At 54.5% G+C, this 22,109-nt stretch overlaps 1 protein-coding gene across 1 annotated transcript in view; it reads left to right on the top strand.

The window, feature by feature from the left end:
- The window catches only part of BCR (BCR activator of RhoGEF and GTPase), a 114,896-nt gene that overhangs the window by 60,814 nt on the left and 31,973 nt on the right, over positions 1–22,109 (top strand). The window contains exons 3-8 of the mRNA XM_032876041.1: positions 3,240–3,344; positions 3,662–3,847; positions 9,170–9,277; positions 12,653–12,713; positions 13,969–14,021; positions 16,192–16,332. Of these exons, the coding sequence (XP_032731932.1) occupies positions 3,240–3,344; positions 3,662–3,847; positions 9,170–9,277; positions 12,653–12,713; positions 13,969–14,021; positions 16,192–16,332 (654 nt within the window). The remainder of the gene's footprint in view (positions 1–3,239; positions 3,345–3,661; positions 3,848–9,169; positions 9,278–12,652; positions 12,714–13,968; positions 14,022–16,191; positions 16,333–22,109) is intronic.

Genomic DNA, 22,109 nt, shown 5'->3' with positions numbered 1-22,109 from the left:
TTGCATGGGTGCTCAGCGAGGCTTTGCATCAAGCACAGGAGGATAAGTCATGCCTGCACTCCTGTGGCTCATCTTGGCCGCACTGCCCAGCTCTGGGTCCTGGCTTATCCAGGGATACTGTTTGCTCGCACCTGTCCTCCCGGCAGAGCTGGGGACAGCAGGAGTTTGGCCAGCCCACTTATCCTCTTCCTCCTGAGAGCCCTCGCAGGGTGGTTTATCCAGGGGCAGGCACAAATCATACTGGATGTTGGCACTCTTTCTTCAGAGGACTCTGGGGCTCCCCAAGCTCGGGTTCTTACGCAGAGGCCAGCCACTGGCCCTCTGCTGGCTGAGCTCCAGGACGACTGCCAGCCCTGTTGCCAGTGAAGGCATGGCCCCTGCCAAAGAGAAAGACAAGTGTCCTTTTGTCCAGCAAACTGGCTTCCAGCTCCCAGCTGGGAGCAGTCCACCCCTTCCACAGCCGGGTTTTTATACCCTGATCACCCTGCCCCCACCCCCGCGACATTGGGGCTGGGGGTAAAGTGTATCCCTGAATTCTGCCCTGCCATCCATACTCCTGCCACTCAGTTCCAGCTCCTGCCCTTGTGGATCTGGTGGTGGTTCTGTTCACCCAGGTCCCTCTGTCAGCCTTTTCCCCCTTGTCATGCCCAGTTTGTTTTTATCCGCTCTTTCGGCCCCAAATCTGTGTGGTTTGTTCCCTTCTCTACCCCCTACCCCCTCCCCAGCAGAAACACAAGGCCAGCCTTCCAGCTGGCCACGGCCTTTTTCCAGCTGCCCTTCTCGTCTGGCTTCCTCTCCACCAAGATCTCCCTACCATCATGGTCCTGATTGGATTCATGTGCCCTTTCCAGAACTGGCACGAGCCCAGAGCAGGGTTATAAATAACCCTGGCCTTGGCCCTGCCCTTTGTTCCCTCATCTTCTGTGTTTCTTTCCTGCCCTTTCTTTTAAGGTGCAGTTGGCTGGCTTCTGAGCCATCCTTGTCAGCCCCCAGCCCCGTGCCGGAGCTCAGGAGATAATTCCTGGTCCACAGAGAGGTGTCCGCACCCATGTCTTCTCCCCAGTCCAGCACATTCCCCAGGCCAGACGATCCCCTGAGCTGACCACGCCCTTCGGAACGGGGAGAGCTAGTGTTGGCGCCATCCTGCCTGCGTTCTTTTTCCTTCCAGCTTTCCAAATTGTGTGGGTGGGAATGAGACACACTGCCACCCACGTGAGCACCAGCATCTCGTGCTGGGTGGGGCTCCTCCGTGTCCCGTATTCCCCCCACCCACCCACCACACCCCCCTCCGTGCTCACAGTAGCAGGTTTGTTCCTTAGGACACAGCAGGGCGGAGTGGGCACCTGCTGCTGCTCAAAGAGCCCGCTGTCCCCTTCACCTCTACATCTTCCCTTGTTTAGGGCACAAATGGCACCTAGACACGGTGGGAAGCATGTTCAGGGGTAGCTGAGAGCTGCTTCTCCAGCATGCTGCCCCCATTCATGTTGTGACCTCAGTGGGCTAAGATGAAAGGAGGTGTCAGGGTCCCCTACCCTACATGTCCGTGCACCGCATGCTGCACCCCAGGCCCTGGAACGGGCTAAGCTGACAGTTCTGGATCCTGGCACTGGCTTGTCAAACACACAGGGGTTCCAGAAGGAGCACTCAGAGCTTCTCAGAGATACAGCCCGAAGGAGGCCCCAGCCAGGAGTTCTGGATCCCTTCGTGGGTTTGTGTGTTCACTGTGTCTTCCCGGAGCACCTGTGTGTTCCAGGCACTATGCTGGCACAGGAAGTTCCAAGATCAGGCACGGCATGCCCTGGAGCTTTCTGCCTGTGGAGCCACTGCCCAGTGTGCCCTGGGGGAGAGGGCCTTCTGAGTGGGACGGGACCTGAGTGTTCTTTCCCTGGAGTGATGCTTAGCCATGATCATGGTAGCTGCCCCCTACACATGGTTGAGTCCACATACACACTTGGGCGTGCACACATGTACACACATATGCAGGCACCTAGCTCATGCACACTAAGGGATTCCCAGAGCAAAGTGCTGGTTCAGGAAGACTTTTGGGATGGTCCAAGTGGGCAGTGAGGATGTGATACAAGCCCCAGGGACCCAGAAAGCAGAAGCAGATGGGGCTTGGGGATCAGGCCTTCCTTCCCCAATTTACACCCAGGTAGCTGATGCCCAGGGCAGGGGCACAGTTGCCTAAGACCATGGTGCTCCCTGGGCAGGCCTTGCTCTGTGGCCCTGTCCCCCAACTCCTGTCCCTGGGTGCTTCCCACTGGGCCAGCCATCTATACCACACAGTGCCTCTCTTCTGCCAGGCCAGGGAAGTGGAAGGGGCAGCAGGGTTGGGGGCACACAGAGGGGCTATGCTGGGGGGTTCTGATTCTAGGCTTTTTAGAGACACCATGAAGCTTGAGCTAGCTTTAGGTCCTTCCTGGAACCCAGTGGTTCTCACGTAGAGGCTATTTGGCCCCAGAGGACATGTAGCAACATCCGCAGACATTTGTGGCTGTCCCAGCCAGGGGTAGGAGGGGATGCTGCCCAGCACCCTGCAAGGCCCCCCAGCATCCAAAACAAAATCCTTCAGCCCTGGATGCAGCCCTGGATGTCAGCAGGGCCGAGTCAGGAGCCTGCCCCAGATTATTGATCTCCCCTGAGTGGTTCGGGAAAGTGGACCGCAGGGATAACCCTCTGGTTCTACACCCAGGGGCTGCCACGGTGTGGTTGCTCATGTTCATCCGCAGGTGGGAAACTGGTGGCAGAACAGGCAGGGATGTCTGTCACTTTCTCTGGACTACAGTGGGGCCCATCAGAACATGGGCGAGCTGTGGACACAGCCCGTCTCTGATACCGAGTCCCTTGCTGGGGGTCGGGGAGTGTATTGGGGGGAGTGGGCAGGAAGTCACAGAGCAGACTTCATTGCCTTTGGCATTAGCATTGGTGTTGGGTTACTGGGCCACTGTGACAAAGTACCACAGAGTGGGGGGCCTTGCCCTGACTGTTCCACGTCACACTGCCCATTTCCCATTGTCAGACCAAGGGTGGCCCTCAGCTTTGCTGGGTGACCCTCCAGAATTTACAGTGGCCATGAGAGAGTGGTGGGCTTGGCAAGGCTCCCATGCCTCCCTTTATTTCCCCACAGAGACTTTCCCAGAGGCTTGGCCTCAGGCTGTTAATAAACAGGCCTTCCTCTTTGAGAGGGGCCACCTCAGGCGTCATCCCCTAGGTCTGACCTTAGTCTGTTTCTCCTGCAGAGCGAGCTGGACTTGGAAAAGGGCATGGAAATGAGGAAATGGGTCCTGTCTGGAATCCTGGCTAGCGAGGAGACCTACCTGAGCCACCTGGAGGCCCTGCTGCTGGTGAGGAGGGAGTAGGGGCTGAGCCAGGTCCCAGACCCCAGGGCACCAGTCAGAAGGCAGCCCACCCTCCCTGGAGGGTCATTCCACCTCTGTAGAAGCTGGACCTCCCCGCGGGGTGGTGGACACAAGCATAAGACAGGTGCCAAAGCAAGCTGGCTTTGAATTTTTATTTTTAGTGGGAATTTAAAAAGAAAAGCTCATATGGCACATAACCGTGATTTTCTGTGGTCGTACCATGCACCTGAAAAATGGTGAGCCCTCTCATCAGTGCCACCCTCACGGGTCACCTTTGCTGCCTCTCCTGTGCCCTCTTCCAGCCCATGAAGCCTCTGAAGGCTGCAGCCACCACCTCTCAGCCTGTGCTGACGAGCCAGCAGATCGAGACCATCTTCTTCAAAGTGCCTGAGCTCTACGAGATCCACAAGGAGTTCTATGATGGGCTCTCCCCCCGCGTGCAGCAGTGGAGCCACCAGCAGCGAGTGGGTGATCTCTTCCAGAAGCTGGTGAGTGACTCGGAACAGGTGCACAGCTGCCTTCCCGGAGTTCACGGCTCTGCAGGGGTCAAGCCTCTGCCTTGACCTGCTGGTGTGTGTTGCCAAGGGCTCTGGGACACAGAACCCTTATTTTAAGTAGACTCCACACCCAACATGGGCCTTGAACTCATGACCCCAAGATCAAGAGTCACATGCTGTACCGACTGAGCCAGCCAGGCGCCCCTGGAGATTTTTTTTTTTTTTAAGTGGCCTGTGGAGAAGAGACATGGTCAATAAATATTAAAGCAGTGGAAAAAGTGGCCCTAGAGCCTGAAGGAGGGCCCTGGAGGGGTGGGGTGGGGCCGGGAGACGAGCCGCTGTGTGACCCTTAGCTCCTACCACCGGCTGTTTTCAGAACCCAGAGGCGATTTGACGCTGACTTTGAGCATGACACCCTCATGGCTTATAGAAATCAGGACTGGTTCTTCCGGCCAGGTGGTTTGTGACTGCAGAGCCTGGACCCAGGCACAGCCTCGCAATGAAAGGCGGTCTGGCTCCAAGTAGTGGGGTGCGAGGAGGTCCCCAGGTGCCCGTCCCACCTGAGCTAAGGCAGTCAGATAAGGCAGCTCCTATCCTTACCACTGTGGGGGTGAGAAGATAGAGGAACTGTGGGTAACTTGCTGGGACTGAAACATCGGGTTATCTCCAAAAGGAGTGCTTTTCCTGGTACCTTCAGGGGCCATAACCTGAAGGACACAGGTGATGCTGGCTGGATGAGAGAAGAAATATTTCTGAAAGGGCTTACTGAGCCCGTATGGATGAGGAATCTTTTTGGCAGAGGTGGCTGTGGGTCCTGGTTCAGGTCCCAGAGGCAGAAGCACCCTCTCAGGATAGAAAGGGCCTACTGTGAAGGTAGTTCAAGGGCCTCTGTGGCCCTCTGCTGACTACAGGACCCAAGAAACCAAGGATATGGCTTTTAAAAACTCAATGGGACCTGTAAAACCTAGCAATCAGATGAAAGAGGTTGTCACAAGCCAGGCCACATCTGGGACAAGAATTGGCTCAAAGTGCTTCTTCAACCAAGACGTGGGTCAGGTAAAACTTGTCCAGTGGGAGGAAACAGTTAAGGCACTTGTGGGAGGAAGGAGAAAACTCAGATGAGAGCTGTCCGATCAGTGTCTTGTCTTCCAACATGTGTGGTTCCAACATGTGTGGAAAGGAGCCCTTGCCTCCTTTGCGGGTCTGATGCATGGAGCCAGTCAGTCTTTCCAGGAAGAGGCTGTGGAAGAGGAGCATCTGGGTAGGAGAGCCCAGCAGCTGTCCTGGGAGTGTCACTGAAGGCAGGTGCCAGGCAGACCCCTGTGACGGAGGTTCTCCCTCTGAGGATCCCTAACCTGAGCTGAGTCCAGTCTGGGCCCCCTGAGCACATGCTTTTGACCTGGAGCCTTCCCCCTCCCAAGGGAAACCAGTGCTCCAGGGGTAGAGGTGGCCCAAGGTCATAGGCAGAGCACGCCCCCACTGTGCTGCCCAGTCTCCCAGCTGGTCCAGACCCAGTCCTTGCCTTGGCTCACACCTGGGCATGAGTGTTTTGCTCCAAGGTGTGGCCTTCCTGTTGGCAGTCCCCTCTCTCCACTGCCCTGGGCTGCAGACACCTCGGACTCCAGGCCAGAGCAAAGATGTAAGAAACACAGGAAACTTTTCACTTTTTTTATTCAGATTCCTACCACACGAGACCCTTCTTCCTCTGGCCAGAAAATGGGAGGCCATGTTGATGCAGCCCCACCATCTCCGAAGTGCCCCCTCCCCCGTTTCTCTCTGTGTACAGTGTCCACAGGTTTAAACCTAGTAGATTTGGCTCAGCCTGCATCCCTCCTGAGAACTTGAGAATCATGTTGTTGAGAAGAAACTGCACCCAACACACTTTCCCAAATAACATTCTGACATCGCTCAGAAACTTGTCTTTCAAATTGTCATAGTCCGATGAACACCAGAATTTGGGAAGTTTCCTCTGGTTTCCCCGGTGTCCTTGAGCCACCTTTGTGGGTCAGACGCTGCAGCAGACTAGGGAAAGAGGTGGGGCGGCCACGGGATGTCACGTCCCAGGAACCAGGCCCATGAAGAGTGTTCGTGTGTGCTGCCCAGCTGGGTGTAGGGGCACCCTTGTCCCTTTCTGACGGCACGGCGGGGTCAGCTCCGTGTCACCCCAGTAGCCTCCCCTGCTGGGTAAGTCTTGGGACAGAAGGAGCCTGTGATGCCCTGCCCCAGCCGCGGCACCTTCCCTCCACCCCGGGATTTGTGAGCCTGCCTCCCCTTCCTGCGGGAATGGATCGGTTTAGTGCCGCTGCTTGGTGTCTGTTCCTGGCTCAAATTTTGTCAGGCTACTCTTTTGTTTTTCTAATCATTTCCAGCTTCTAGAGAGGTGCACAAATAGTTCAAGAACTCCCATGTGCCAGAGCCACCACTGGTAATATTTTGCCAAGTTTGTTTTATCTTTTCCTCTCTCATTTTTATATAGGTGTGCACACACACACGCGCGCGCGCACACGCGTGTCCTGAATAGTTTGAAAATAGCTTGCAGATAGATCTGCCCTTTTACCCCAAATACTTCATTGTGTATTTGATAAAAATAAAGACAAGCTCTTCCATAACCACAGAGTACAATGATCAAATTCAGGAACTTTCACAGTGGTGAGGCACTGTTACCTTGTCGCAGTCCATATGCAGACTTCTCCCAAGTTAGCCATCGTGTTCTTTTTTTTTTTTTTTTTTAATATTCATTTATTTATTTGAGAGAGAGAGCACGAGTGGGAGGGGTAGGGGAGAGGGAGAGAGAGAATCTCAAGCAGGCTCCACACTGAGCACAGAGCCCAACATGAGGCTCGATCTCTGGACACTGAGATCGTGACCTGAGCCAAAATCAAGAGTCGGACGCTTCACAGACTGCCCCACCCAGGCACCCCCATCACATTCTTTGTAGCCGCCTGCGTTCTCTGATTCAGGATCCAATCTGAGCTCCCAAGATGGACTCAGTGTTCACATCTCTTTTGTTTTCTTCGGGCTATACAAGTTCCTTGGTCTTTGCTTGTCTTTCATTTGCATGTCTTGACATTTTTTTGAAGGGTACTGGCCAGTTTGGGCTTGTCTGAGGTTTCCTCAGGAATGGATTCAGGTTCTGCGTTTCTGGCAAAAACTGAATAAACCACAGCAGTGATGCTGTGTCCTCAGTGCCTCGTATCAGGAGGCACATGATCGCCATCGATCCCATTAACTGGTCTGGCTCCGTTTTGGGTTGGCTAAAAGTGTGAGATTAGATTGCTTGGCACTTGGCAAAAGCCACGTGGAAGATGCGAGCTCCTTTGGGAAAGGGAGAAGAAGTAATGGAAGGGGTTCTCCTCTCTTAGACCTCATATCAGTTTGCTAGGGCTGCTCGTCTGGGCGGCTTGCACAACAGAAATCTATTTCCTCACAGTTCTAGAGGCTGGAAGTCCGAGATCAAGGCACTGGCAGGGTTGGTCTCTCCTGAGGCCTCTCTGCTTGGCTCCAGATGGCAGCAGTCTCCCTGTGTCTTCACGAGGGTCCCTCGGTCTGTGTACTTATCTCTCATGAGAGCCCCAGTCATACCGGATTAGGATCCGCCCTGACAACTTCATCGCCTCTTATGCCCTATCTCTAAACACAGTCGCATTCTAAGGTGCCGGGAGTTAGGGTTTCAACGTAGGAATTTTGAGGTGACGCCTGTCGACAGTAATGTCCCCTCAGGGCTCCTGACCACATTATCTGAAGCAGATAAAAAAAGCACCATAGCTTTTAACCCCAGCTCTGTTCTCAGACATCTGCTGTATGACGTGTTTGTTGACTTATTTATTGTGTATCTCTCCTGCTTCTGGCCCCACTGTGTCTGAGTGATTTGCGGCTGTGGTGACAGTACAGTGCCTAAAGCAGGTCTTCATTGTGGGGGAGGCATTCAGTGAGCCGCAGAGGAGGGAGAAAAGGAAGTGCTCTGGGTCTGACTATTGTCCTGATTGGCACTTGGAGATGGAGTGACCAGTCAGGGTGATTTGTGCAGGAGGGGCCAGGCCGGGCCTCCATGCAGCCCCCACAGGGAGCAGAGCCAGAGACCAGACACCAGACCGTGCCAAGGGCTTACCCAGCATCTGGGACTGTCATCTGAAGAAACATAAAATTCAATATAAATGCAAATGCATTTGGAAACAAAATTCAGATTCAGCACAGAACAAACACCAGGATCAGCTAAAGCTTTAGGCTTCCAGCCCTTGGTCTGCAGTGGGAAATCCTGGCTAGCAGGTTGCCGGGATCCTCCATTTCCCTCCCCAGGCCTGGCTGTGCTGGTACAAGATGAGGGCTGGCTTTCCCTCAGCTACCTCTGAAGGTGACCTGGGGCCCAGAGGTGGTGGCAGCTTCCCCCCCACCCCCACACACCCATGGAAGTTGTCACTCAGTTGGGTATCTGATCAGGAGGGTATGTGAAGAGATCCTCTATTAATACCTTTGATTTGACAAAAGACAAAAATACCTCTCGCCTTGGGGAAAAGGGATAGGGTAGCTGGGTGATGGACAATGGAGAGGGTATGTGCTATGGAGAGTGCTGTGAATTCTATAAGACTGATGATTCACAGGCCTGTACCCCTGAGGCAAATAATATATTGTATGTTAATTTTAAAAATAAATTAATTTTAAAAAATAAAAAATAAAATGTCTCTTGCCTTGCAGCTGGCAGCCAGCATGTCTCCCATATGCCAGGTGTGGCTTGTGGTACCTGGACCCCTTGCCAGGTTTGGGCTGGGCTCATGTCTAGACAGTGGGAGCCCCTCTTCTCCAAGGCCAGCTAGATTGCATGGGCCTTATGTGTCTGAAGGGATCGGTAAGAGTGGAACACTGTGGCCACCCCAGGCCGGGGGCCAACCGCCCTGTCCACTACGGCCTCCTGTGACCAGAATGAGAAGGTGCCTTCCCACCCCACCTATGTAGACTCTCATCCGCGCTCAGGGACAGCCTTGCATTTTAGACGGTGCATTTTACATGGTGCTGGTGGCACCGTGTAAGTGAGTAGAGTGGGAGGAATCAGCAGCTGTGGAAGGGAGCCGTTACCTGCCCAGGGCTGTGAGTCACTTCTCAACGTGTCACTTGGAAGGGGGAACATGCTCAGTGCGTGGGGAGGGGAAGCAGGTGGGAGGCGACAGCAAGGAAGAGGTGAGGTGACTGCAGCTCTGTGCTGTCTGCTGCCCCTGGGCTTTCTCCAGAGCTGTGCACAGAAGCCCATTTCTCAGAAAGATGAGAAGCAGTGGCACCTGCCCTGCACCTGTCCCACACTCTGTTCCTTCCTCCCTGCAGGCCAGCCAGCTGGGTGTGTACCGAGCCTTCGTAGACAACTACGGAGTTGCCATGGAAACGGCTGAGAAGTGCTGTCAGGCCAACGCTCAGTTTGCAGAAATCTCTGAGGTACTCGTGACACTGTTCAGACAGGTGCACCCCTCCACCTCCCCCGGGTGGGACGTGGGCTGGTCGTTGGTACATCATGACCCACGAGAACAAGGCACACCAGACCAAGTTCTGATTGTAAATCTCCGCTCTGTTTCCAGAGGCTTCTGGGTTGGCTCTGTCAGCCCTGTGCGTGGGGGACACAGGAGGAGCAGCCCCATAAGAGCCCTGTGTCCCCCAGGGCCAGGGCCCAATTCTGGGGCTCTGCTGAGTGCCCCAGACATACACTCTCTTGTGCCATCTGTGTGCAGTAATGAGTGTCCATAGTTCTGTCTCGTTAGCGGAGGTCTGGATGTGAGGGTCCTGGACTGACGAGGCACCTGGTCACTAGAAAGCAGCCTAGGAGCTGTGCCGTGCTCTGTTCCTCTGAGGAATGTCGCTTGCCGGGGAGGCTGAGCAACTAATAAGAGGTGTGGGACTGAAGAAAGCTCCAGGCTGGAGCTCCACGAGCACTGAAACCTTGAGCCCTGGAGTGTTAGCATGAGGGGCCTCTAGAGAGCACTTTGGATACAGAGAGGACAAGCAGGCCACCCCTGGACCAGAACCTGCAGCACCGGCCTCTCCAGGCTCTGGAGGGGATTTTCCACATCCTGTGTCTGCCCTGTGCAGTTGGGTGACATTTTCCTCTTTCTGGGCCTGTCATTACTTGTGATGGCTCCAGCTCCTCGGAGCTCTGACTTGCCTTCCCTCCACTAAGCAAGGATTCTGGGCGGAAAAAGTCCATGAGAGAAATTAGCATAAGAAAGATAATTGGAAACTAGAAATAGGTACTGAGTGGGGTCTCCCTTGCTGAGAGACAGTCATACCCTGACTGTCATACCTGGCTTTGTTCTGGGGGCTTTGTGCCGTTTTGTAATTTGTCATGAAGGGGGGTATTGTGGGTGCTGATTATCTCATGGTGGCAGTGGGTGCCATGCTGCTCCTCCAGAGCCTGTGGGGGCAGGCACTCCCTGCCTGGTGCTGCTGGTAACAGGCTACATGCACCCAGGGTTCTATCTAGGCTGGCTCCAGATGTCCCTCCCTCTCTGCTCTGCTTTGCCTAGAGCATTGAGGCCATACCTTTCTTGAGCTCATTCACTTAGCAAGCCCACCACCCCTAACAGCTGGGCTGTTGGTGCAGAATCCAGAGTGACCTTGGCAAATTAGAGACCTAATCCTTTAAGAGCAGGCTATAATTAAAGGGGGCCAAGTTCAAGTCCACCCAGACAGGTTCCTATAGAGGAAGGAGGAAGCAATGATGAGACACCACCCAGGCATCACGTGGTCCCATGGAATCTGAGCTGAGGCAGGGGTGCTGGGAGGGAGATAGCTTTCCCTGGCCCCCGTTAAGCTTGTACCTTGGAGGTGGCATCCACTTGGGTTCTCCACCGTGTTTTTGAAGGAGACCCAGAGACACAGAGCAAAACTAAACCAAAGGAAACAAGCAGCAGGCCATGAGAGGTTGTACTCCAGGGATCAGAGCTCAGATGTGGGGACTGGATGGTCACCTCTAGGATGGGGAGCAGTGGAGCGGTGGCCCTTCATCTGCTCCTGATCCTGAAAACGAGCCAGAGCAGCGTCCACTTAGACTAGAGTTGCCCAAGCTGGGATTTCATGGCATGCCAGCTCCCACACGAGAGATAGAGTTCTGGCAAAAGGAGCTCTGGGTCAAGTTAAGTTTGAGAGCTGTGGGATTAAGCCAGATGTGTAAGTCTCCTTGAAGCAGGACTCCTGGACCTACCCTTGCACAGTGTGCATGGTGCGGCCCAGGGGCACGTGGTGTGAGGGCTCCTCCAGGCTCACGGGAGCATGGACCCTGAGTTTTGCAGGGGCTTGTGTTCTGCTCTCACACCCCCTCACACACACCCCCGCACCCCTTGGGAACTGCTGAGGCAGACGTACAGACAAATAATCACGGTGAGGACCGTTCAACTCTCAAGAGAGGCACCAAAGTGCATTTGTGGAGTTTGGCCCCAGTGAGCTGTAAATACCATCGTTTTTAGTCATGAGACATGGACTATAGCACGAGAGGTTGGGAAAGCCATTTCTGAGCCCCTTCCTGTCCCCATGCTGGTTTTCGTTGCAGCCTGGTAGTGGGATTAACCATAGCTTCTTCCTGGAGGTGATTTCAGGTACACAGGGATCATACATCCTAGTTGCTCTGGGTACATTGGACCCAATCGAGGATGCCTTGATGCTGTTGTGGGAGAACATGACCTACCCACCAAAAAGCTCTGCTCTCCTCCTGGGGACCATAGCCCCTGTTCGTTAGAAACTACAGGCCTGCCTTGCTTTATTGCACTTTGCAGATACTGCATTTTTTACAGACTGAAGGTTTGCAGCAACCGTGTGTTGAGCAAGTCTCTCGGTGCCATTTTTCCAACAGCATTTGCTTGCTGTGTCACATTTTGGTAATTCTTGCAACATTTCAAACTTTTCCATTGCTATTCTATTTTTGGTGATGATCAGTGGTGATATGACTTCCTGAGAGCTCAGATGATAGTTAGCATTCTTTAGCAATAAAGTATTTTTTAATTAAGGTAGGTACATTGTTTTCAGACCTAGTGCTCTTGAACACTTACTTAACAGTAGACTGTAGTATACTGTAAGGATAATTTTTCTAGGGCCTAGAAAACAAAACAAAAAAAATTCACTGGTCTTGCTCTATTGCAATACTCCCTTCTTTGTGGCGGTCCAGAAGCAAACCTACGAGATCTCCCAAGGTATGCCTGTACATTTGGGAAGTCAGGAGAGGGTGGGAGGAGGGGGAATCCAGCGTGGGTCTCAGTGGTGAGGGGGCCTGCCCTGGCCATTTCCAGAGTTGAGTGCTTTTCCAGCCCTCCAGCCTGTTGCACACTGTTTAACTTCTCTGAGAAAGCGATTCTGTGCATTAAGGAAGGACACTGTGGTTGCCTTGTTTTTATAGGCTTCTGGATGTCCGAGGCTCTTGACCAGGGGTGATTTTGTCCTCAGCAGTCGACTGAGTAATGCCTGGGGATTTTTGATTGTCACAACAGGAGGGGGCATGCTGCTGCTATAGGTGGGGCCCTGGGGTGCTGCCCCGTGTCCTGTGATGTCCAGGACAGACCCCCACAGTAAGCAAATCCAGATCTCTGGCCCTGAATGTCAGCAATCCCAGGTGAACCATGGTGCCCAGGGCAGGCCTTGTGTTCCGCCCACCCTGTATTTCATGCTTTGGTCCAGGACACACACACATCCCCAAGACTTGCCTCCCCTAAGGTTCTGTGCAGTGAAAGAAGGGTGAGTTTTCTGCAGAAGGTGGCTGGCCACTGGACTTGCTGCCACTTCAGTGCAGCCTCAGTTGTCCTGTGTAAAAACGTGCTTTTCTCTTTGCAGAACCTGAGAGCCAGAAGCAACAAGGATGCCAAGGACCAGACGACCAAGAACTCTTTGGAAAGTGAGTTCTCTGGGCTGAGGCCTCTTCATGCTGCCCATGGGGGCAGCTGCCATGAGCCGATGGGGTATTTGCTAGAAAAGCAAACAGGGCACCCCGTTGGGTCACCCTCCGGCGACTTTGCTGTTCCAGACTTCTAATAGTGAGACGGAGACAGGGGAAAAGTGGCACTGGGTGTGCTGGGTGGTGAAGGACATGGTCAGGACCAGCCTGCCCCCACCAGTAGCAACCAGGAAGGATGGTAGGAGTTTGCAGACACCCATAAATCAGGCACTGCTGGGTATTTAAAATGTCATCATGTTATCCCCAACGGCCCTGTAAGGAGGACTTTATGTTCCCTTTTTTCAGGTGACAGGACAGATTTAGAATGAAAGGAACTGAGCTGGAACCACAGGTCCTACATGGCCAAGCAGGGGGAAAGCCAGAGCTGTCAGGCTCCCCCAGGCCCGTGCGTCCAGCCTCTTCACTCTGGGCGGAAAGCAGCCTCAGCACTGATAGATCACTTCTTGGTTGCAGTTGTTAGGATAGCATGAAGAATTGCGCTTCCAGAAAACAGCAGACCTGGCTCTGCCAAGCAGAGCTTCACCGTGCTCTGAGTCTCAGCTTCTCATCTAAAATGGGGCTAACGATGCGTGTCTTACGGTAGTGGTGGGAGTCCCATGAGGAAACGCACCTGACATATGTCAGGACACACATGCGCATCTGTGCCCGTCATGGGCTGGGCTCGCCGTCCTGATGGAGAAGTGGGGGCTGCCGAGGCTGGCCAGGGCTCCTGTGCTGCTGGAGGCCAGGTGTCTGAAAACACTTACAAAGCCAAGAACTGTGTCGGCACCTGAGTAAGTTTCTGCTGTCCTCAAAGTCGGGGCTCCAAACTGCGCAGGGATAGGCATTGCGAGTAACATGCTGGTCTGCTCCCAGGAGACTCTCCGGGCCGGAGAGCAGGTCTCCTGCTATGATTGGGACCCTCATCAGCCCATGTGCACCAGGTGCTCATGGGCTCCCCAGCTCCAGGGGGAGGGACGTCAGCTTGGGTTCTGACCAGTAGCTCTGCACTCAGCATTTAATGTCACAGACCGAAAGCTCAAAGCCATGGGCTCCATCTTCTAGGTGCTCTGAGTTGGTGCTTGTCGCTGGTTATGGATTGGTTCCCAGGGCTGCTCTCTCTGCCCAAGCCCTTCCCACGAGGACAGGCAGGCGGGTGGTCTGGGGCTGCTTTCTCTGTGCACGGCCACCTCTCACCCTGCCCATCTCTCTGCAGCCCTGCTCTACAAGCCTGTGGACCGGGTGACCCGCAGCACGCTGGTCCTGCATGTGAGTCCCCCACCTGGGACCGTCTCAACCCTGGGGTTCTTGGCTTCTGATGTTCGTCAGTGTTGCCCACCCCTTACCCCTGTTCCTGCCACACACCTTTATTGATGATGTTAGAAATGAGAGGCTCACAGGGGTGTAAGGGGGGGACAAAGCAGGTTCACAGGGGGGCCTGGGTGCTCTTGAAGAGGAGGTGCCAGGTGGGAGCATCCTGTCCCAAGTAAGAAGGGCCTCCAAGGTAGATGGGGTCGGGGCACTGAGAGTAGGTGCCTTGCAGGGCCCCAAGGATGACCGCTGCCTCCCAGCCTGGGGAGAGGGAGCGTGGGGAGGGCCCGCCTCACTGGGGCTGCTCCTGAAGGCAGCAGGGAAGATGAAACTGGCCCCTAGTACTACTGCCCAGGTGACCCTCTTCACTTATATTTAGAGCAAGTTGTACATGCATTTTTTTTTTAAAGATTTTATTTATTTATTTGACAGAGATCACAAGTAGGCGGGGGGGGGTGCGGGCGGGTGGTGGCGGGAAGCAGGCTCCCTGCCGAGCAGAGAGCCCGATGCGGGGCTCGATCCCAGGACCCTGGGATCATGACCTGAGCCAAAGGCAGAGGCTTAACCCACTGAGCCACCCAGGCACCCTGCATTTTTTTTTTTTTTTTTTTTTAATTTACAACCAAGTCACCTAAGTGCATGAGGTTTCCATTTCCTTTCCTGCTTCCTCCCCAACCACCACCACAGGAATTCTTTCATGCACATACCAACATATGTGAGCATCTTTTTTGATTACACAGAAGGCATCGTGCTATATGTATCATTCCACACTTTGCTTTTTTTTGATATGATGTGGTGGAGATTGTCCCACTTCAGCCCAAACAGCTCTGCCCCATAGAATTTAAGCTGTGTAGTATTCTGCTGAGTGAACTTTTTTTTTTTTATTTGACAGGCAGAGATCACAAGCAGGCAGAGAGGCAGTGGCGGGGAAGCAGACTCCCTACTGAGCAGAGAGCCCGATGTAGGACTCGATCTCAGGACCCTGAAATCATGACCTGAGCCGAAGGCAGAGGCTTAACCCACTGAGCCACACAGGCACCCCAGAGTGCACATTTCTTAAATCTTTTTTTTTTTTTTTTAAGATTTTATTTAAGATCTTTCTTAAGAGACAGTGAGAGAGAGAACACAAGCAGGATGAGGGAGAGGGAGAAGAAGGCTTCCAGCCAAGCGAGGAGCCTGATGTGGATCTTTATTCCAGGACCCCAGGATCATGACCTGAGCCAAAGGCAGATGCTTAACGACTGAGCCTCCCAGGCGCCCCTTAAGTGCACATTTCATAATTCCTCACTATCTTCTGATAAAGAGGGAGATGAGAGGCATGGTGTAGAAGGCTCTGGCTGGTGGCCTGTTGAACAGAGCCTCAAAGACCTTTATCTGTCCCCTCTCCAAGCGTCCTGACAGGAAGAAGCCAGAACCACTCAGAGGTGGCATGGGGGTTCTGGGACCATGAGCACCAGAGCTTTCCTCCAGGCTTATTTCATCTCAGCAGAGGAGATCTGTAAGCTAAGGGGAGTTCGTTTTTCTGAACCAAGGAGCTGTTGACCTTCTGCACGAATTACTTGCATTCCTAGTGGAGAAGGAGTCGGTGTTTCCATCTGTATTCTAAAGAGGTTTAGTCTCTTCTCTAAAGCAGGAGCAGGGAAGGCCAGGTGCTTTCTCCTGAGCTGGCACAGACCAGAGGTCCTGGACAAGGCCAATTCTGCCCCCTAGAGGACATGCAGCAATGTCGGAGACTTTGTTTCTCATCCCAACTGCCAAGGAGGAGGAGTGCCAGCATCTAGTGGGTAGAGGCGGGGATTGGGGAGGGCTGATGTCCTATAGTGTACAGGACAGCCCCCACCACAAGGAATGGTCCAGCCCAGAATGTCATGAGCCGAGGTGGAGAAACCCTGCCCTCGACCCCAAGAGCAGGAGCCCCTGTTGGCAGCTTGCATACAGCATGGACTTGTGGGAACACCATCTAGGTTTAGTACCTGCTTATGGGATGGTGTTCGGCAGGCACTGCCCTCCTAGCCCCGGCCTGTCGGAGAGCTGTCCTGGGTTTGCCTGGCCTGTGTCTGCAGTTTGCACACCGTGGTGCGTGCCAGGGCTGGGCTCCCTCTGACCTGAGTCTTCTCGCCTGACACAGGACTTGCTGAAGCACACGCCCTCCAGCCACCCCGACCACCCTCTGCTGCAGGATGCCCTCCGTATCTCACAGAACTTCCTGTCCAGCATCAACGAGGAGATCACGCCCCGCCGGCAGTCCATGACCGTGAAGAAGGGAGAGGTGAGCCAGCCCAGGGACAGTCATGGTGCGCCAGCCTCCCCACCGGCCAGGGGGACGTTGGAGCCCTCTTCTGGTCCTTAGGAGACTGTGCCTCCTGTTCAGCCTAACACAGGAAACATGGTACATTTTAGAGTGTTGACCCTAAAACCCAGTCCCCAGAGCAGGGTGTCCGGGTGGAGTTGACGGGCTGCTTGCCTCGCCTGGCCACCTCTTTTCCCAGTGTGGTGGGTCGTGTCCAGGCCACGCCTTCTTTTCCCTATACCCTTGTCAGCTCAGGGTCCCCAGCTGAGGAGACCGGTGAGAGAGATCATTTTGTCTGGAGAGATCTAGTTCCTCCTGAGTGTTCTCTTGGTGAAAAACAGTTCGAGGTTTCCCCTCCTATCTGAAGGTAGAACATTCCTGTGAAATCTTTTGTAAGCTGAAATGCTGTAAAATGAAGAGGCTGTCACCATTTGTAAAGCGAAAATCTTCAGGTCTATTTTGGTTACTGAAAACTCATGTTTTTGGGACTCATGTAGGTCTTTGGTAAAGGCAAACTTTTGAATAGTGTGGGAAACCCGTATGACCAGATTTAAGGATTTAAAAAGGAGGAGGAGTGGGAGGTACAAGCAGTTTGTGGGCTTGCTTGTCTTCAGCTAGGAGGATTCTCTCCTTCCTCCCTCTCTCACCGAGAGCCACCCCAGGAGGGGCCCAGTGAGGCGTGGGCAGGTGCCATCCCTGGCAGGCAGCACTTAGTGAGAGAGCAGAGCTGCGTAAATCAGGGAGGCCAGCATCTAGCACAAGTGTGAGCAGCATCAAGGCAAGGGAGACTGACCTGTGGCCACTGGGCTCTTGTGTGGGGATGGGAGCTGTACGGCCCAGGCAGGACACCGCCAGCAGTGAGCCTGATGGTAGCTGCCCCTGAAAGCCACTTCTTCCTCTTTCTTCTGGTTCACGTACCAGGTGCTCGGCACTGACAGCTCACCCTTCTGCAATCAGGGTTTCTCTTCTTCCTCCACCTGGGCTAGCAGGCAGGCCCCTCAGATCTGTCCTCCCCACTCCTCTTTGGGAAGTAGGTACCTGAGAGCAAGGCAGAAAGTTCGCATGGGCTCAGAGTCTCATCAGGCTTAACCAGGAGCGAGGGGCTTGGTCAGATTTCTCGTGGTGGGCCAGGGTCAAGGAGGAGGGAGGTATACCCTCCAGTCCACCCTTCGGGTGGGTCCAGACCCTGGAGCCAGGTCGACGCAGAGATCTGATGCCAACATTGGCATGAACTCACCCACCACATGGCCTGGACTGTGCTTGCTTCTCTTCCCTGGATCTGTTCCCCACTTTTATAACAGGGTGGGTACTCGGACTCAGGCACCCAAAGCTCACGACTCATGGCAATGGTATTGCCGGCAGGCAAACAGAAGCAGTCTCTGAGCTCGTGGAAGGCAGGAGTGGGTCCACAGCACCTCCTAGGGTCTCCACACCCAGTTGTCCGATATCTAGAACCTGGGGGTGGTGGGGTTCAGATCTCCTTTCCTAGGGCAACAGCAGCACCCTGCCCCTGGGTCAGCCCCGCTTCCAGCTTAGGGACTCCGGAGGACTGTAAAGCTTTGGCCTCCCTAACCAGATGTGGGATTTGCTTCTGTCCAGACTCCTTTTGGGTTTGTGCCCAGCTCACCCTTCCCTCCTAGGACACCTCTTTCTCCTCTGCCGACTATTCTGAGAGCGATGTCCTCCTGGGAAGCAAATATGTGAGTCCTTTTCCTCTCAGCTTTTCATACAGGGCTGAGTCTGCCCTCAGCACCCACATCCTGCTGTTCAGGATCCCTGGAGAGAAATACCTTCTTGCTCCTCGCCTCAGTGAAGGTGGCTGCCCTAGAGAATTGAGGAAAATCAAATGTTACCTGGGAGGTGGCAGCCCAGCCCTTGTCCCGCATCTGTTACCATAGGCTTCATTCCCTGCTGACCCATCATCAGGGTCCCAGGGTGACCCTGGGAAGATGACCCAGGAAGTCCGCTGGGGCTAGCCAGTTCATGAAGAGAAGGGCTTTTATCTCCACCCACCTCTCCCCTACGGGATCTGGCCCTGTTGGCCTCAGTGATACTTGCTTAGTGAGAGGGAACACTCGGGTACCTCAGCTAAACAAGGAGAGGGAAGCTAATCCCTTCTGAGAGGTTGTGAGTCTGACTCGCATGCACCTTCTCTCCGTCCCAAGCATGGTAAGGGGGTTGCTGGCCAGCCCAGTATGACAGATAGGTGCCCACGCTCATGATCCCCACCCCTACCATCCCAGGCACAGACATCACTAATCGATCAGCCTGAGGCCATACTTCAGGCTGCCCAACCCAGTTTACAATCCCCAGTGTGGTAGAAAGGGTGCTAGAAGGGCGGTCCCCCAACCTGATTCAGCCCTGCCCACCACTTACCAGTGGTTTTTATTTGGGAAGCCCTTATTTCTTTGCCAAGTGTCTATAATCTGAGGACAGTGTCTCAGGATCTGTAGCCCTCCAGGGGGCCGTTGTGAGACAGAAAGGGCCTCATGACCTCTGAGGGGATGTCTAAGAGCAGGTTGATGATTTGCCCACATGGGCACCATTCACGTTGGAGGTGGTAGGAAAGCACCCTCTAGATCACCAGCCAGGAGAGAATCTGCAGGTCCCGGGAGGGGTGGGGAGCTGCAGGCTGCTTCCTTTTAGAATTTGCAGCTGGGGAGAGTCCGAGATTTGGAAGTACCTATTTCTTTTTCCTGCCTGTGTTCTTGTCTCTAAATTTGGTATATAACATTGACTATCAAGCTTCCAAAGGGAGAGAGAAAGTGGGCTTCTGAGTTCCCCTAATGACTCTGTGAGGTTAGAGGTATTTTCCAGGTGAGGACACTACGGCTCAGAAAGGTTGAATGACTTGCCCACAGTCACACAGCCACTAAGTAGCCAAGCCAGGACATGAGGCCAGGTGTGCCATAGCTCCTGTGCGTCACAGGTGTGTTATGACTTATGATAGCCCCTCCCGCACTCCCCCACACCCTTGCGAACCCACAGGACTGTCCACCCCTCCTGGGTCCTTGTATAAAGAGCTACCTGGACGTAGGTGGTTGTAAGGAGATGTGCCCCATTGGTTTGCCAGAGCTTTAGGCTCTGAGTGGAACCCCATCCTCTGCTTCTCCTGCTGGGAGCATGGTTTGGGGCAGGGGGTCTCTGTTTCTAGCTCTCTTGACAGTTTTCTAGGGAGAGGAAAGGTACCTCCATTGGCCTGGATGTATGGAGATACCCCCACAGTCATTGCTGGCCCTCCCAAGAGGTGGCCTCTTTCTTCCTGCTCAGCCTGGGTCAGTCAGGGCACTGGAAGGCCCCTCATGAGCCCTGAGCTGGGCCAACAGCCCCCGCCCCCCCCTCTGTGGCTCCTGTATCTCATCACCCTTTATAGCCAGTCCCCACAGCTCCAGGGCTGTGCTCTTTGAGGAAGAGGGACTTTGGGCAGCATTACAGGTGCCTGCTTGACCCTGAACTGTAGCTGGCAGATGGTCTCGCCAGCCTGTCTCCTGGCCCTCGCATCCCAGGGGCCGTGAGTGACAGGCACTTCCCAGGAGGACACCCTCCTCAGCCAGCCAGGAGCCGATCCGGACCAAGAGGTCCCGCTGGCACATTTTCTTCCCAGGCCTGGGACCTGCAGGCTGGTGGCTGGTGCGCCTTCATTTAGCTGAATGAACTTTAAGCTGCCAGCTGATTTCCCCTTGTGGCTGCCTGCCTGTCTGTTCTTAGCGCCGCACCATGTGCTGCCCGGCATCCCAGCTCAGGCTGGGAGACAAATGGAATGATCCTGTGTGGTGTCTTGTTTCCCAAGAGCCAGCCTTGTCTTGGAGCCATTTTCTACCCAGGTTCCCGGGTGCCCCAAGCAGCAGAAGGCAGGTGGGCAGGCTGAACAGGAGCCCCCAGGGAGGTGTCGCCGGTGCAGGCTGAGGCCGAGGGGTGGTGAGGCTCAGGCAGAGGAGAGGGGAAGCCTCTGGCTTAAGGATTAAAGAATTGGAAACACCAGACCCTGTGGCAGTTTACAGGGGTGCTGCGGAAGGGGGTGGGCATAAAGACAGCCAAAGGGTTCCCAGCGCCACCAGACCCTGTGTTTGGTGACCTCAGCAGTGCCATCTCTGAGCCTCAGCTTGGTCAGCTGTGGGATGGGGCTGAGCCTAGACCCCGTGTAGTCCAGTTTCAGAGGATGTCCACAACGTGGGGGCCCCATCAGGGCAAGGCTGGTCTCCGTGTCTAGGCCTTTTCTCAACCTTTCATAAAGTTCATAAAGTTCTCCACTTGTCTGGGCCCAGGTTCCGATTCTTCCAGGAACATGGGCGTGTTACTTAACTCTGAGCCTTTCCTTCTGTAAGAGTGGTGGAGCTGGAACCTGCTGCCAGGGACGGTTCAGCCAAGTGCGAGATGTTTCAGGAAGCACTCTGCGCAGGGCCCAGCAGAACACCCAGCCGGTGCTCAGTGGACATTCCTACTGTGCGTCAGCAGCATGCTGCCCCGGGCTCACCCTGCCCTCTATCCAGCAGGCTCCTGTCCCTTCCAGGCAACATCGTGCTCTGACTTCATCCCCCCGATCGGTTGTCTTACGATGATGCATCTCTCCAGGGCATGGGAAACCAGAGGCTCTCTCGGGGACCAGGGAGTGGAGGTGTGCTCTGCAGGGAGGCCAAGTGGGCAGGTGCCAAGAGCCCTAGAACAGTTATAAGGGCAAGAGAGTCGGGTGGGGCCCTCAGCACACACTGGGCCGCAGGGACACTTGTTACTCCACCTGATGAACCTCCAGATCCCAGTGACTTACCCGGCAGCCAGGCCTGCTCTGATGGGCAGTGTCAGCTGGGCCGCTCGCATGCAGCCAGAGACCCCCAGTTTCAGTCCTCACTCTGTGGGCATGGGAATGAGGGGGCCCAGGCTGCCGGCTTCCTCCAGGGCCACACATGCTGAATCTGTCCCACGCTTAGAGCCAAGCCAGGCACCCTCGGCCAGCAACTGATGCCACTTGCTTTGGCCACCTTCCTTGTTCCCCTCTCTGCCCCCACCTGGGCCCTCCTTGGCAACCCTTCTTGTTCTCACCTGGCCAGGCCCCACTGGCTTATCACTAAACTAATTCCTGTCCCTGACAAAGTTTCCCCGAGCCCCCTCCATGGAATCGTGGTCTCTGGCTTCTTTGTACGTGTGCCGCAGTCTACTCCGTTGCTTGAACAAAGTGCCATCTGCTGGGGGTTCAGACAACAGGCTTTTATTTCACACAGTTCTGGGGCCTAGGGTTCTGGAGGTCAGTGTACCAGCATGCTCAGGGTCTGGTACGAGCCTATTTCCTGGCCCACAGATGGCCACCTTCTCACTGTGTGCCCCTACGGCTTTTCCTCACAGTGTGCATGTGAAGAGAGCTGTTTTCCTCTTCTTAGAAGGGCATCAGTGCCATCATGGGCTCCTACCTTCGCAGCCTCACCTAAACCTAATTGCCTGCAAAGGCCCTGCCTCCAGACACTGTCACATTGTGGGGTTAGGGCTTCAACATATGGATTTTGGGGTGGACGCAAATATCAGTCTGTAACAGTACACTTCTTCCAGATGCCTCCTTCCTGGGTGGGCTCTAGAGTATTGCCTAGATGACAGCTGGGGGGAGGCCGGCCAGCCTAGGGAAAGACCCCTGAGGAAGGAGACTCCCCTCTTCCGAAGATGGTGGACACATAATGTAACCTCACTGGCCTCAGTTTCCTTGTCTGTAGCAGTGAGGGTGATGGTACCCCCGCCCCCAGTCATCACGAAGTGTGAGAAGCCCAGTGACC

The sequence above is a fragment of the Lontra canadensis genome, unplaced genomic scaffold (assembly GCF_010015895.1).
Source record: "Lontra canadensis isolate GAN:19392208 unplaced genomic scaffold, GSC_riverotter_1.0 scaffold57, whole genome shotgun sequence".
Taxonomy (NCBI): Eukaryota; Metazoa; Chordata; class Mammalia; order Carnivora; family Mustelidae; genus Lontra; species Lontra canadensis.
The sequence above is the reverse complement of the archived record's forward strand: the minus strand, read 5'-3'. Positions and strand labels throughout refer to the sequence as shown.